Source organism: Embiotoca jacksoni, unplaced genomic scaffold (genome assembly GCF_022577435.1).
Source record: "Embiotoca jacksoni isolate LCO1_2020_lvr unplaced genomic scaffold, fEmbJac1.0.p SCAF_19, whole genome shotgun sequence".
In the NCBI taxonomy this organism is placed as follows: domain Eukaryota; kingdom Metazoa; phylum Chordata; class Actinopteri; family Embiotocidae; genus Embiotoca; species Embiotoca jacksoni.
Window position 1 is genome coordinate 8,428,025 of NW_027185329.1, and position 15,606 is coordinate 8,443,630.

General features: G+C 37.0%; 1 protein-coding gene across 2 annotated transcripts; it reads right to left on the bottom strand.

Moving 5' to 3' along the window:
- Nucleotides 1-15: 15 nt before the first annotated feature.
- On the bottom strand, nucleotides 16-14,988 carry jak3 (Janus kinase 3 (a protein tyrosine kinase, leukocyte)). Of its 2 annotated transcripts, XM_069153373.1 has the most exons (24): nucleotides 14,901-14,988; nucleotides 13,861-14,061; nucleotides 13,585-13,702; nucleotides 13,107-13,224; nucleotides 12,096-12,241; nucleotides 11,502-11,805; nucleotides 10,205-10,327; nucleotides 9,910-10,067; nucleotides 9,712-9,823; nucleotides 9,423-9,603; nucleotides 8,698-8,822; nucleotides 8,260-8,391; nucleotides 8,056-8,143; nucleotides 7,577-7,701; nucleotides 7,076-7,214; nucleotides 6,259-6,410; nucleotides 5,651-5,801; nucleotides 5,071-5,198; nucleotides 3,273-3,462; nucleotides 2,716-2,840; nucleotides 2,176-2,348; nucleotides 1,553-1,670; nucleotides 1,361-1,474; nucleotides 16-978 (listed from the first exon to the last, which is right to left on the bottom strand). In XM_069153373.1, the coding sequence occupies exons 2-24, from the start codon at nucleotides 14,057-14,059 to the stop codon at nucleotides 859-861; spliced, it is 3,339 nt and encodes a 1,112-aa protein (XP_069009474.1). In that variant the 5' UTR covers nucleotides 14,060-14,061; nucleotides 14,901-14,988; the 3' UTR covers nucleotides 16-858. The 2 variants fall into 2 exon arrangements, with proteins under 2 accessions (XP_069009474.1, XP_069009475.1); XM_069153374.1 differs by lacking the exons at nucleotides 16-978; nucleotides 1,361-1,474; nucleotides 1,553-1,670 and having other exon boundaries at nucleotides 2,213-2,348; nucleotides 2,721-2,840.
- Nucleotides 14,989-15,606: the final 618 nt, after the last annotated feature.

A 15,606-nucleotide genomic window follows, 5' to 3' on the forward strand; every position in this document is an offset into this window, starting at 1 on the left:
GACAAAAGGTGATGCCAGAACATTGCTTTATTTTAAAACTGGTAAAAGATGTAAATAAGAATACAAAATACAACACATTTTTACTGCAACGCTTAACTACAGAATAAATGCACAAAGAAAATCAAATAAAAAAATGGTTTCCGCACAGTTTAACTCAAGCTTAAATCTTTTTCAGTTTCTGTAATATTTAAAAACCATTAAGAAACAGCTATATTTGACTCATACAAGCTGTTTAACATGCTTTGCAGTGCACAGTGAAATGCACCTTCAATTTCTTCAAGTTATTTTCTCATTTGTCATATTTCTGGCATGAGAGAAGTTGGTGAAATGCTATTCCAAAACGATCAGTTCATCATATATTGTTCCACATGTAGAAATGTTCAGCATTACCACAGTACTAAGCTTGTCTGCTAATCATGTGTTTTGTGCTTTATATAAATGACTGTAAGAAAGAGACACGATGCAATGTTTAAATGATTGAGAGTGACTGTGAAATACTTTTTCCTGCTCATCTTAAAAGCGTCTTTTTAGCTTAAAAAAGGTTAGCAGAGAGACATTATATCCATCATTTTGATCGCTTTGTATTTTGTGGGAGGTACACCCTCTTATGGTCGACCCATACAAAACTAAAGTTAGATCCAGGTAACTTGCATTTTTCATCTGATTTGTAAATGTGACTATGTATATTATAGTACTGGGAAAATAAGCATAAAATGAGTAAGGAACAGCTTATTGGAGACTTAAGAGTGCCCAACAATGCAAAAATGACCCTGTTATCTGTCAGTAACATTGGGACAGTCAATGAATACATGTTGTTTCCACCGTCAGTACATCGGTGAGGTGCATCAACGCTGCTTGTCAGCCTTTAGGGTTCTCTCTTTCATCCTGCATGATGGTTTCAATTTCGTTTCCCAGGCTGGAGAAACACGGCCGGTCATCGAAGTTGTATGCCCAGCACTGCTTCATCAAACTGTACACCTAGTGTTACAGTGAGAAAAACATGTCAATCTATTCTGCTTGGAGAGAGAGAGAGAGAGCAAAGACCAGAAATGAAAGTTGTAGTAACTAAAAAGCATGGCCATTTCAAGCAAAAATGCTATTTAAAATTGTCTGGTAACTATTCGACTGTGTAACAAAAAGACAAAAAGGGAAATCACCGGAAAAGAAGGAAAATGGGAAGTGTCATGTATGGTCTTAACTTTAAGGAACACTTGGACTTATAACGTCATTGATGAAAAATAGAGGCCACTATCACCTCACCAAAGGTCTGATAGATTTACAGTAAAATCACGACAGCAGCAATATAGTCAAGATGAGTCCTCCAAAAAAAATGTAACGACATGCTGTAGAGTGAACATACCTTGGGTGGGCAGTTTGTAGGAGCCGGCAATCTCCAGTTATTCTTTAGGATGTTGGCCAGATGCACTGAAATGGATGTACCTTGCACACTGTGTCCAATCTCCTGCATACAAAGCTAAAACAGAACAATCATTCAAAATTAGATGGAAATATTCTCCACTCATACCTATGTAACAATGGTAAGCTTTCTTACCCTTTTTGGATTGCAGTTCGTATTGCAGAAGGAGAAGAGCTCATGAAGAACGACCCCAAAACTCCACACATCTGATTTGTGGGAGAATCTTGACTCACTGATGGACTCTGGGGCGTACCTGCATTAAAAGAGCAGTGTATGGTCATGAGAACTCCAGGAACTAACCGTATGCTAAGCTTAATGATAAAATGACACATTAGTCATTTCAAATGCTTCAGTTAAAAGCAGGCTTACTCCAGTCTCTGAATTTCAATTTGAATTTCTATAGGATAGAAAAAACATCTAAAACTTGGGTCACGATTTCCTACAGTAGGTAGGCAGGCTTTGACAAGCAACATTTCTTTGAAAATGTGCAGCACTGTATTTTATTTTAACATTTACTTTGAAAGAATTGTTTGACATTTTGGGAAATACACTTACAGATAGAGGTAGATTGTCATATCGGTCTATAAAATGTGAAATCACAGCCAGCAGCCACTTAAAACAGCTTACCATAAATACTATAGACAGGAAAACAGGTAGCCAACATCTGGAGTAACTGATTCATTAAACAGCAAGCTTCCAAACAATCTTCCTTAACAACTTTATTTTCGATTTAAGTTTGGACACGAGAGAATATGTACCAGAAAATCGGGCTCTCTCCAGGCTGTGTGACGCGGTAGTACTCTTTGTCAAAAGGAATAACCTTGGTCAGCCCAAAGTCAGCGATTTTCACCAGTGACTCACTGGCCACAAGAATATTTCTTGCCGCAAGGTCACGGTGCACATAGCGTTGGCTCTGCAGGTACTCCATTCCCTGGAAAAATATAGAAGACAGTGAAATAAAATACATTTCTTTAGTTTTCTCCCCGTCCCTCTGTTTTTTTTGGTGTGCAACCGATCCTACAACTATCAACACTGTGAAAATGCTGACCAATGGAGCCATAAAATAAGACAAAGATTCACCCTGTGAAATGGCTCTGTTGTACTTTGTAAAGCAATACAAAAAAACTTGTGACTTTGTTCCAAGACGTTCTTACTGGTTCAATTGGAATTTCTGCCTTCAAAGATTTTTAGTAGATTTTTACTACGAATAATTAAAGTACAGCCCTATAAAACCCTATTTATAAATTGTGTCATAACAACAAGCTAATTTGAGCTCATATACTGTAGTTGGTTCTTACCTTACAGATCTGAGAGGCAAAGAGCAGCATCCGCCTGGTGTTGATGTTGTGTTTGTTGTTCTCCAAGTAGCCAATAAGGCTTCCACAGGGCAGGTACTCCATCACTAAACTCATACTGAGGCGACCTGTGAATATGCAAGCATTAAACATCAAAATGATTCAGCAGGCGACAGTCACACAATCTTCTCTCAACCCGTGAAATCAATCAATCCTGACATTAAAAAGGAGGAAGTTCAGCCAATTGTTAGTTATTTTTCACTAGTGAGGTTAGTAAAGTTTTAAGTTTAATCCATAATATGCTTAAACATTACAGTCTTTCAGTGCTGTCGTAAGAAAGAAGGCCATATGAGTCATCTGACACGCATGTGTCAAAAAGCATAACAAGAGGAGACCTTCGGATGAACTTAAACCTTTATTTAATGGAAGCTGAGAGTTGCCCATAATAGAAGGGTTATTAATAAGAAACATGAGATCTAGCAGTTTTACAGTGTGACCAGTCTTAACCTTTTGCTCTTTAGGACATCATGTGTTTTGTTAGCAGAGAGTGTTTTTATTACCCATGCTGTAGCACACGCCTCTGTATTTGACGATGTAGTCATAGTTCAAAACGCTGAGGGTGTTGACCTCCTTTTGAAAGTCCTCCAGAGTGGACTGTTTGTTGGGCTGCAGCTTCTTTACAGCCACCATCTCGCCAGTGTTATCACCCAGCGGGTCGTAGCGACAAAGTTCAACACTGCCAAAGTTTCCCTGGAAACGTGTTTAGTCACACAGTTGTCTTTTACAAGCAGAATTTGAAAATAAACCTGTTTTTTTTTATATATACAGTGGGTATGGAAAGTATTCAGACCCCTTTAAATTTTTCACTCTTTGTCTCATTGCAGCCATTTGGTAAAATTAAAAAAGTTCATTTTATTTCTCATTAATGTACACTCAGCACTCCATCTTGACAGAAAAAAACAGAAATGCAGAAATTTGTGCAAATTTATTAAAAAAGAAAACCTGAAATATCACATGGTCATAAGTATTCAGACCCTGGGTTCTTCTTTACCTCTCTCACCAAGGCTCTTCTCCCACGATTGCTCAGTTTGGCTGGACGGCCAGGTCTAGGAAGAGTTCTGGTCGTCCCAAACTTCTTCCATTTAAGGATTATGGAGGCCACTGTGCTCTTAGGAACCTTGAGTGCTGCAGAAATTATTTTGTAACCTTGGCCAGATCTGTGCCTTGCCACAATTCTGTCTCTGAGCTCCTTGGACAGTTCCTTCGACCTCATGATTCTCATTTGCTCTGACATGCACTGTGAGCTGTAAGGTCTTATATAGACAGGTGTGTGCCTTTCCTAATCAAGTCCAATCAGTTTAATTAAACACAGCTGGACTCCAATGAAGGAGTAGAACCATCTCAAGGAGGATCAGAAGAAATGGACAGCATGTGAGTTAAATATGAGTGTCACAGCAAAGGGTCTGAATACTTATGACCATGTGATATTTCAGTTTTTCTTTTTTAATAAATTTGCACAAATTTCTACATTTCTGTTTTTTTCTGTCAACATGGGGTGCTTAGTGTACATTAATGAGAAATAAAATGAACTTTTTTGATTTTAGCAAATGGCTGCAATGAAACAAAGAGTGAAAAATGTAAAGGGGTCTGAATACTTTCCGTACCCACTGTATATATACCTAATTGCAGCTTTAGTTAACTCTGAAGTGTCTAGGCCTGGATATCCATTCATTTTTATCAGCTGTACTGGTAACAATATAGCTTGACTTTGATACCGGTTCCTGAATGACACTATTTTCGATACCAATTTTCTAAAATCCATTTAAAGAAAAAGTAAATTACATTACACATTACGACACAAAATCTTAAGCAGTTCAGAGGAATAGCGTAACTCAGGTTATTTTGTTTTGCTGCAATTCACAGATGTTCTAACACTTTTAATGCAGGCAATCAGTAGACACTAGCTAGCTGGTTGGGGACAGGGATGCTGCTTGTTACTGCAGCGCACACAACTCAAACCGGTGCATGGCCAAAAAAGTTGTTTGAAAAGACTGAAATAAGGAATCCTAATGTAAGATTGACCTAAAACCAAGTGATGTTATTGACCTTGGTTAGAAGCCTAAGTAGCTTAGCTCTCAAAATTTTGAATAAAGGCAGATGGCAATTGCAACAAATCAATTCGATCAAAAGAATCGAGGTTCAGTGCCCAACCCTAGTCTTGTTTAGCTTCCTGAATATCAACTTGCTCTGATCTGTCTGGACGCTACTACTGAAATCTTCACAATTGAATTTTTTTTTTTTTGGTGCATTTTTTTTAGGTCAATTTCAAATGTTTGTACTTTGTTGCTTCACACTTACTTTTCCCAGTAGGCTGATGTAGCGTAGGTGTCTCTCCTCAAACAACGTCTGGTTGTCGTGAGTTGGGCTGAGGGCTGTGCAGACGGGGCCCTGTGCGACAGGCTCAGTAGCGTGAAGTATCACATAATCTGTCATGACACAAGAAAAACATCGTCTGTAACAACATTTGGTTTTCTAATGTAGCTGAAGTGCCTGCTTCCAACAACGTTGTCCATTTTGAAAAAAAGTCTCAATAGCAAAATAGTGTGAAACAAGGGGATATATATTTAAGATAATTAGTTAAAATAGTGGAGTTTTTTATATTACAAGCAAACCCCACAGATATTCAATTTGTTGACAACTTTTACAAAATCCTCTATAGGTCTGTAGAGCTGTCATTACATTTGCACTCAAACTGAAACAAATGAAACCAAAATTTAAATCAAATAGAACAAATTTAATACATCAAAGATTATAACAGGTTACAAAAAATGTAATCTCGGTCAGTTTATTGACTGAACTGAAATGAAAGAACTGAATTGCCTATGAGATTTCCACTGGCTGTACTGATTTACCAGCACAATATAATACACATCTTTACCTGAAGTGATGAGACTGTTGAGCTGACGGATAATACTGCGACATGAAGGTCTGAAGGCTGCTTGGTAGTCCATACACTGACCAATTAGTTCTGCAAGCTCTGTCCACTGGGAAGGAGGCAGCTGCTGGAAACTCTCATAAAACTTTCGCTTCTATAAAAAGCACATTAGTAGCACCGATTATTAACTGTATGGGCTTGCCTATAATCAAATCAGTAAAATCTGCCGATTGTGAAGTGATACTAGTAGTATAATAGTAGTATTCAAAACAACATGTGTACAATTTTATAGATTAATACAATCATCTGAGCTGTTTCAATCTGTCCTCATACATACATTTATGAAATTAAACCTCAGTTAAACTATGCCCTAACCTCTTACACATGGTGACCTCTATGGGAGTGTAGCTGATTTCTGCAGAGCATTTTCCACCTAAACCACAGGTACAATTTAAACTACAGTTTCTGCGCAACAGCTATTTAATTTAAGTGAGCATGTAACTTTAAACCAAGACAGCACAGGTTTGAACCCCTCTTCAACCTTTACTGCAGCCCACAGCTGTTCTATTAGTTAGTGATTTGTTTGACTTATCGGATAAAAGCTGGGTTACCCCTTCCAGTTTCCAGCCTTGCAACGGAGAGTTTCCATTATGGAATATTTCCCAAACAGTTGCACCGAAGCTCCACTTATCACATTCCAGGGTCAGTTTGTCTGGGGACTCGAGCACCTCAGGGGCCACCCAAGGGATCCTGTCCAGGATAACTACAGAAACAAAAACTTAATTTATCCCAATGGATTCAGTTGTATGTTTTTTTGGACAAAATTTATATTTGTCCAGTGACATCAGCAGGGAAACATGTTCACATTATCAATCTATCTTACAAAGATACAAACTCTTACAAAAAACATTATTCTATCAATAATCTAAAAAAATCAATCATGACGGCTGTATTACAGAGGGCCCAACACACACACACACACACACACACACACACACACACACACACACACACACACACACACACAGAGGGTAACATGTTGACAGGCTCGGAAAGCTGTCTGGATTGGGACTTGAGGCCAGTTTTTGCACACTTTGGTATTTAATGTGTATAATTATTCCCCCATGTAAATGTAAAGGTAATTTTTTTTTCAACTTTACTTAAAGACAAATATTAATTTGCAATTTTTTTTCCTTAACATCAACTTAATCTTAAAACAAAAATTCAATAAAACTTGTGTTTATTAAAATGACACATTTTCTCATATGCTAATCTCAACACTGCAAAATAATTCATTTCCATATTAAAATCAGAAGATCACAAGATCAATTTATTTGATTTTAGTTTCGTGTCTGGTCATCTCTAGAGTTTAAAACATTATATGTGCTATTAATGTGAGACATGATGACATGGAAATTAGAGCTTTACCGTTCTTGTCCAGCATGGCCAGTCTGATGCCTGGGTCGCTCAGTTTGATGAAAGGAGAGCTGCCCTGTGATCGGTCACCTTCTCTTGCCAAAAGCAGGTTTTTGCAACAGATATTTCCATGAACAATGTTTTTTTCTTCCTGCAAGACGGTTAGACGTTAATGTCAACTCATTGTTAAAGTAACAAACTAAGTAGGCAAAATGTTGTCTGGGACAGAATACAGCTTGTGTTTTTTTTTTTTTTTTTATCTACTGAAAGAGATCAACAATCCCTTTAACTTTCATTTTGGTTTTAATGTTGGATGTAATAACAAGAAAAGGTCAAAACCAAGTACATGGCAGGACCGCATATGAAATGCTTGAGGGCTTTAAATTTGAAAGGTCAGCTTTCACAGGTGCACAGGAGAAATGAAATCTGTATTCAATTAATAACAAAGTCAATACAACTGCTAGTGTTGTAGGCTCTATTTCTCTCATTTTTACATCAGAAATTCTTCCTTACCAGAAAGTTGAGGGCAGAAGCAAGCTGTTTGGCTACGTCAAGTTTCCAGCTCACTGACACAGATCTCCCTCTTTTCAAGTAAAGGTCAAGGGCCCCATACTTGACAAACTCCTGCACCATGATGTCTGTAAGGCACAGCAAGGGTTGTTTCTACAGCTTTACTGAAAACCAAACACAGTCTGAGATGCTCCGACACAGAACAGGGACTGCACTGAGGTCACATCAGGATTTAATATGACTCTTGTTGAAGAGAAGGATTTACTATTTTTTATGTTTTATTCATTGTTTCATTCATTTGTATTCATTTTTGTATTGTTCGGTGCAAATGTAGATATTTATAAAGTATCAGAGACATAAATGCTTTTTAAATGAGCCAAGGTTAGCCAAATACAGTTGAATTTCATCTAAACAATTATGTCAACAGTACAGTTATGTAATAAAGATAGTCAAGTACAGCTTGCAGCTGGGTTTTAACTTACTTTTTACTCCATAAACACTAACACCATACACAAGGAGGAGGTGTTTGTGTGAAATCTGACTCATCAAGCTGGCAGCTTCAAAGAACGACTTACAGGGACAAAAGGTATAAAAACAGGATTAAATGGTAACATGTATTTGTTAAAAGTATAGATCATTTATTAAGATTCTTAAAAATTATAATTCTTTAATTTGTAAAAACCCACCTCCCAGTAGTTCTTGTGAGCGGTATCAAGCTCTTTCAGTAGAACCTCTGTTTTGTGCTCTTCCCCATCACGAATGTCAATTTTGTAGCCTTTAAAAATTCGAGTGAAGGATCCCTGTCCAAGGCAATCATCCTTTCGGGGAAATTACAGACAAGAATTACAATTAAGTTTACTCCATAATAAATAACAATCTAACTTTGAAGTTCCTTCAAATTAGTTTGTCTACAGTGTTGTATTAGAAGCAATAGTAGCAGTACTTATCGTTATCTCAGTTCTAAAAGTTGTAATAGTGGTAGGATTAGTTGGACAACAGTCATAATAGAGTATAAGATGAATTACAGAAGAGAGTAGTAAAAAAATTAAAATGCTAGTGCTGAGTTTAACATTAGTGGCACTAAAGTAACAGGCCTGGTATAAGTATAATATCTACACACTCACCCATTTCAGGTCTTGATATTTGATCATGTGGAACTCGATGTGACTGAATTTGTTTCTTTCAGATGTTGGGGACCCTTGAGCTTCCACAGAGCTGCTGTTGCGTATGATGATCAAATTTGTCAGCTCTTCAGGGACAGCAGAAAACAAGTTAATTATAATACAATCTACATAGGTTTAAATATAAAGGCACATATTTTGGGAGTACATTTCTAGTACATTTAACCTGGTGAACAGGATGTTCAGAATAATTTTACTTCAACATGTAGATGTTTGATTTTTTTTTTTACTGACGACAACATTCCTTTGAATTGAAATGCACAGACTCCCCAGAAACTTGTATAACAAGAAAAGTGTAACTGTGCTAGTTTCTTTTCAAGGTTTTTACTTAAAACTGTCTTTATGTTGGTAGTTTAAAATTTCGTCTTAGTTCTGTGCAGGGCTTGAAGTAGAAAAATGTAGGGCAAGTACTCTCATAATTCATATCCTGTGGGTGTATCGGCCAGTACCAGCAAATCATTAAGCATTACATTTTGAATATCTAAAACAAAGGAGATATTGCTGGTGTTGAAAATTTTAATTTGTTTAATTTCGTGGGCAACCATGTAAATTATTAGAGTAACAAGACTAGGTCAAAACCAGGTACATGGTTGGACCTTGTACAACATTTGTGCATAACGTTCAGTATTATTAGTAATATCATAATACCCATGACTTGGTAAAAATACCTTTGGGTCGGGGTGGACAGCAGCGAGCTAACTTGACAGGTACTTCAGCCAGCAGCAGCTTGTTGTGTTGATAATAGCTGCTGAGCTCTTTCAAGCTGGAAAAGGATTTCTGGACACCAGGAAGACTGAAGTTCTCATTTTTGATGATGAGACACTCTTTATAATCAAGTCCAAATGGGGTCTGCAGAAATGAACGGTTGATGTAAGTGATATAGGCACCTACTTGATAACTAAAGGGCATCAAAACATATTTTTGATCATCAGGTCATTGAAGTACACATGTTTTTACCTGAACACAAACTGTGAGGAAGAAGTTGTCATAGATCTTGGGACTCTGCCGGAGAAGGAAGGTACCACCTTTGTATCCTGACTTTTTCAACTTGTGGACTGCAAACTCTGATCTGAAGAAACAAGATATAAAAGATATATCTAAAACAGGTGCTTGTGAATGGTGGTATTGGACTCAGTATTAATCAAAATGACTCACGTGATTGGGCCGTGACAATGGTTTTTAATTCCCTCCAGAATACTTGGTGGGGCAATGTCTTGACAGAAGAAGTGGCATGAGTCTGTGGTCAGTCTGAAGTAGCCATCAACAAGTGAGACAAACGAAAGGGCTTCTTTCAGACTCTGGAACTTGGCTTCCTGTCATGCAAATTAAGGATGAATGGACATATGTCTTTTACATCAAAGAAAATAAGCAAAATAAAGACAGAAATAATGTTTCCAGTTAGTATGAAACAAATTATAATATTTCTTTAAGTGTACAATATGTCTTTTACCAAGCATCTATCATCCTTGCACGTTATTGTCACCATCCTGCTGTCTTGGAGAACCTGCTCATGACACACCCTCTTAATGCCGATGTCAACGATTTGTTGGAAATCACAGAAGTTCTGCCATTCCTAAAAAAGAAAATGTATGGCTTTTAGGCTGATTATTAAACAACAGGTCTTAACTCACCAAAAGCAACACCAGTGAAACATGTAAAGAGTGCAAGAAAAGGGTAACCTGGATCTAACTAATCTAAGAATCAATCATGCACAGGAAAAACATGTTGAGACAAACAAAACTGTTGCATATGAATAGTGTGGAGGACAGAGGGAAGCAATACCTACTCCGATATTTCAATTTTCTTTGCTGGATCAACATCAGCTAATGTGTTATTCACGATTTTGTGACACTGGTATTTGTGATTTCCATGGACTTGAAACTTGAGCGGAAAGTGTCAAATTTTGTGTCTAACTCCACAATGGAGACACTTGTAAAGCTTTAGAAAGCCTGTGGCCAAGTAAGAGCAAGCCAGGCAGGATGTTTTTTTTAAATGGCATTAGTGTTTCAAGAGGGTTAGAACGTCATTGTCCAAGACTGAAGAACAACCGTCAGGTCAAAAACACTGCTGAGATCATGCTAGTGGATTTCTTTGACATTTTCGGAGCTGTGCGCCGTGTATTCGTTCCCCAGGATCTGGCTATCAACGCAGAGTTCAACTGCGATGTTCTGAGGAAAACATTTGGTGCAAACGACTGGAACTCTGCAAATTTGGCACCCTGCGACTTATTTCTGTTCCCCAAAAGAAAGTCCATGATAGGTTGCTGTTTTGACACTGGAGAAGAACCAACTTGACTCTCAGATTATGCTTGCCGTAGTTAAAGAACGGGAGTTCCAGGAGTGTTGGAGTGGTGTAATGCTGCGCAGAGTGATTACTCTGAAAAGAATGGCGGCCAGATTTAAATCAGGTATGGCTTTTGGTTGATTTTGGCAGTCTCTGAACTTCTTGATCACACCTTGAGTATTGAAATATGACACACGGTAGCAGACTTAAGTTAATAACAAAGCTAAGGTTAATACTGCAGACCCACAGTGAAGGCAAGACCTTCAAGAAATTCTGACCGTGTCAGGATTTTCCCTGAAAGGCTGAAAGTACCAACTCTGTTACATTGTTTTTCAGAAAGTATCAGGAAATCAAAAATAATAAGTGATATATTTAGCGGTGTTGAGACAGAAAGAGGCATGACAGGGTAAATTTGATCCATTAACCACTAATGGTAAAAAAATCGAACTCAAACTTTTTCTTACCAGGGCACCATCATGATGACAGCTTCCACTGGTTTCAATTCCTGCTTTTCCAGTGACCCGCACAAAAGAAAAAGTTGACTTTGAGTGGGAGGAGGGAGGATTAACTTGGAAGGTTTCACTCCCCAGAGAAGGCTCAATGCCAGCCAGTTCAATCAGGTACTTCAGTTTCAAGCTGCACTCATCTATTGCGCAGTTGCCGAGATTCTTCAAGAAACACTTGAGGGTGTTTCGGATTCGAAAACGGTCAAGGCGGTTTCGTTTCTGGATGTCGTGGCGATGTGACTTGGGAAGGCATGATTTGTAGCTGAAAAAGAATAAGCATTTAAAGGATTGAAAATTACATGAAATATAATTTTACCAAAAACGCATGAAAGTATTAACGATTCTTAAAGAGAAAGTTATATTTTTATAAAGATCTTGGCTGTTAAAGTGTTAGCTGGTGAGAGTTGGTTAGAGAGCTACACAGAAATTTAAAATGCAACTTCTCAAACACTGAACTCTTGTGTAACAAATCAGACTCACACAACTACACTTTTCCCAAGTTTACAGGTGCATATGGGAATCAAACATAAGAGCCTTTTCAGCTGTAAATACCTGACAGTCTTGCAGAGCTCTCTTATGCTCTGATGCCGCTCTTTAGACATTCTCCACAAGTCCAGCACTGCAAGGCCAAGGCATTCCCCTTGGGCACTTAAAGGTGGAGCTACTCCGGCTTCACTGGCAATGAAGTCACTTCGTAACTAAGCACCAAAACACATCAAGCAGAGACACAGTCTTTAACATTTATAGACGTACATTGTGGGACGTTGTGCATCACTCAATGAATTGTAAATGCTAGTTTGCACAACAAAAGAACAATAACATTTATGTAAAAGAATAATTATAGAGATAAACACTACAGTATTGCAAAACTTATTAGTTTCACAAAATTGGTTCACAAATTGTGAAATGTCTGTATGTTTTTCTTTGTCTATTATGTTTAATTGGAATGATTCAAGATCATGGTTTGCTTTACATGTGGCATCGTTTCAGTTTGGTTGGGTTTGGGCACCAAAAGTACTTTGTTAGGTTAAGGAAAAGATCATGGTTTGGGTTAAAATAATTACATTATAATGTACATAAGTAATGTTATGAAGGTCAAATGCGTTTACCTATGTATGCATGTTAAGATTATTCCACGTTGATTTTGCATTCCTGGTCTCAAATATAGTTATCTTACAATTTTAGAGATGTTATTGTGAAACTAATATGATTTGCACTGTGGGCCAATGTAGATATTACACATTTTGATGTGAGAGGGACAGAGGTGAAAATATCAAATGTATATAAAGGCAAACAAGCATCACTTTAGCTTCATTTATACCGAAAAAAGATTTTTTTTTTTTTTCCAAATTCATACATTTTTAGTCATAATGGTTTATTAAACCATTTATTGGATGAATTTTGCTGATGATTTTAATTGAAGAAAAGTAATGGAGTAGAAATCAAAGTAGAAATCAAAATTGGTCTTAACTGAAGTCAGAAGAGTTGCTTATGACTTGACCCATGAGAATGTTTACTGTATCACTTTGTTTTAAAATGTAAAATAAACTGAATATTTTGTACCTGAGCAAAAAGATAGTCAATGACACTGTAGTCAAGCACTGGACTGGTTCTGTCTCTTGTCAAACTGTAGCGGCATGAAGTACTTGGTCCTTGTCCAAACCAGTTTCCAAAGAAAAACCTACACAGAAAAAGAAATCCATTATTTAGCATAGGATGGCTGTAAATCTTACTTCTGCTTCCTATTTCTATTAAAATTATAAGTACACCAAAAATCCCCCCCAAAAAATAGGATTAAAAACTTTCTCTAGCTTTCTTTGAATATTCTCTTGAATATTTGATTTGCTTAAGTAACATTTGCTTGACAGATTTCACAAGGATGACAATCCAATCTCTTTTGATCCAGCACTACTAAAAACGTTGTCTTTGTCTGTCTGTGTTCCCTGGTCTATTTTTAGCCTCTCTGCTTAAATCAGACTGACACCCTATTCCATAAGATATTTTGACGTATACTAAAATAAGAATTAGAATTTTCTCCTACCTGAGTCGAAAGTGAACTTTTAAGTTCTCGTCTGTGTCAAACATGTGTGATGGAGGATACCAAAATGAGAGGTCAGCAGATGCTAAACCAAAAAGACTGAGGTATACTGGTAAGATTCCTGGAGAAAGAAATTATAAAAATCGTCATGATATGATCGGTGGGTCACGATAGCTCCTTAAAGCAAAAGAAGCAAATACATAATCCATTTTATTGCAGTTTATTTTACACACAAGCTGTAGTGTTAGAGCCTTCAGTCAGACTCTGATTTGTTCTTACCACATTTTTTCCCTGCTTGAATGCAGACGTTTTCTGCAGATATTAGTCCAGATGAAATGTGTATTGTTGTTGCATCCTTTGTGCCAGGGAAGAAGTAGAGGTGCACTTGTAAACTGTGAGCAGTGCTTGAACTCGACCTCTCGCTGCCTCCTCGGTCTCTGATCACCAGAGGGGTCGACTCTTCCTCACTGAGATCCATGTCTGAGAGTAAAAACAACAACTAAACATCACAAAATGGTGTGTGCTTGGAGTATGGTGATTTAATTGGAAAGAAAACATTTGAAATCGAACAAACAGCTGACAGGACACCAACACGGTTTCCCAGCACTTACATTCGAGAAAGTGTTTTCAATAGCAGTTAAATTAATTTAGGGTAAACAGTTAAAGGAATGTCTGATCAACAGCTTGTTTTTATAAACGTCATAGATCCCCGCTCAAACAGCGGTCATTGCAGTAGTGTATACGGAAATGCACAACCAGATTTCTCTGTGTTTAATCTAAACATGTCCCGATTATGATAAAGACCAGAATAAGCCAAGGACCAACAAGCCATGCTGTTTTGAAATGTCATATGTAGGTTTGTGGGGATTTCCACTCAGTCAAATGAAACTGCTCGTCGTTCTCTGCTGTCGCTCAATCAGGAACAGCATGTAAAATACGCAACGCTATGTAATAGTATATAACGTTGTTTTACATTTCCTTAATTGGATTTTCAAATCATTTGTTGACAATACAAAATATATTCTGATTACTTTCACTGGAAAAATGATTAACATAAACAAATCTGAAATAAAGATGAATCACTAAAATGTATTAAATTGTGCTGGTAGCTCTTTATGAAATAGTTGGAGGACATAAACAGTCTTTACACAGCCCTTAAACACACTCTCCACAACGTAATGTTGTCTTTTCTCAATATAAAGTTGTACTCTGACATTTCTCAGCAGTTAATATGTAAAAAAACAAAAACATTTTATACTTAGTTTTAGAAAAAAAGATACACAATTATTTGTTATTGAAATTACTTGTTAGATTATTACCTTTACATGTGTCTGACAGAAGTCCTCATTTCGGTATTTTATTCCTGTAAAACAAGACCTTCTTCATTGAATTCTACGTTGCGCTCTGTGTGTGTTGACAGGAAGTAAAATAGGATTTCCTGATGTAGGGGAAAGGGGTGGACTATGATAGGGAAGTAGTCTATAGTTACATTACATAGTCTGTTTGCAATTGATCCATAACAGCATGAGTTTAATCGCAATATCTATTTAAGATCTCATCTAAGGCCCTGAAAGTCCAAAACAATTTAATATATCAAGTGAATAGGATCTTATGAAATCAACCTGTTTTGATGGAAGATGTTGAAATTTAAAGCTTATGTATATTGAACTACCCCAGGACTAATTTGAATACAAATGGCTCCCTATAATTTTAAACTATAATTCATAATTAGGATCTCACCTGAAACCCTTTTCTCTTTACTTCTAAAGCAGATAAAAAAAATATCTGCTTTGAAAAATATAAAATATTGATTTAAGATATTGTTTCTTCAAATATATTTTTCATATTACCATAAAATCTGCACTTTCATGCTTCATGTGGATAAACCTATTTTAATGTTTTAATGACCCCAGGACCCTTCTTCAACCCCTACTAGCAACCTACAAACAATTATTTTCCATTTATTCAGATCTTTAATAATATCATTTATGGGTTAAATAATATTCTCCTCAAATCCATTTTGAA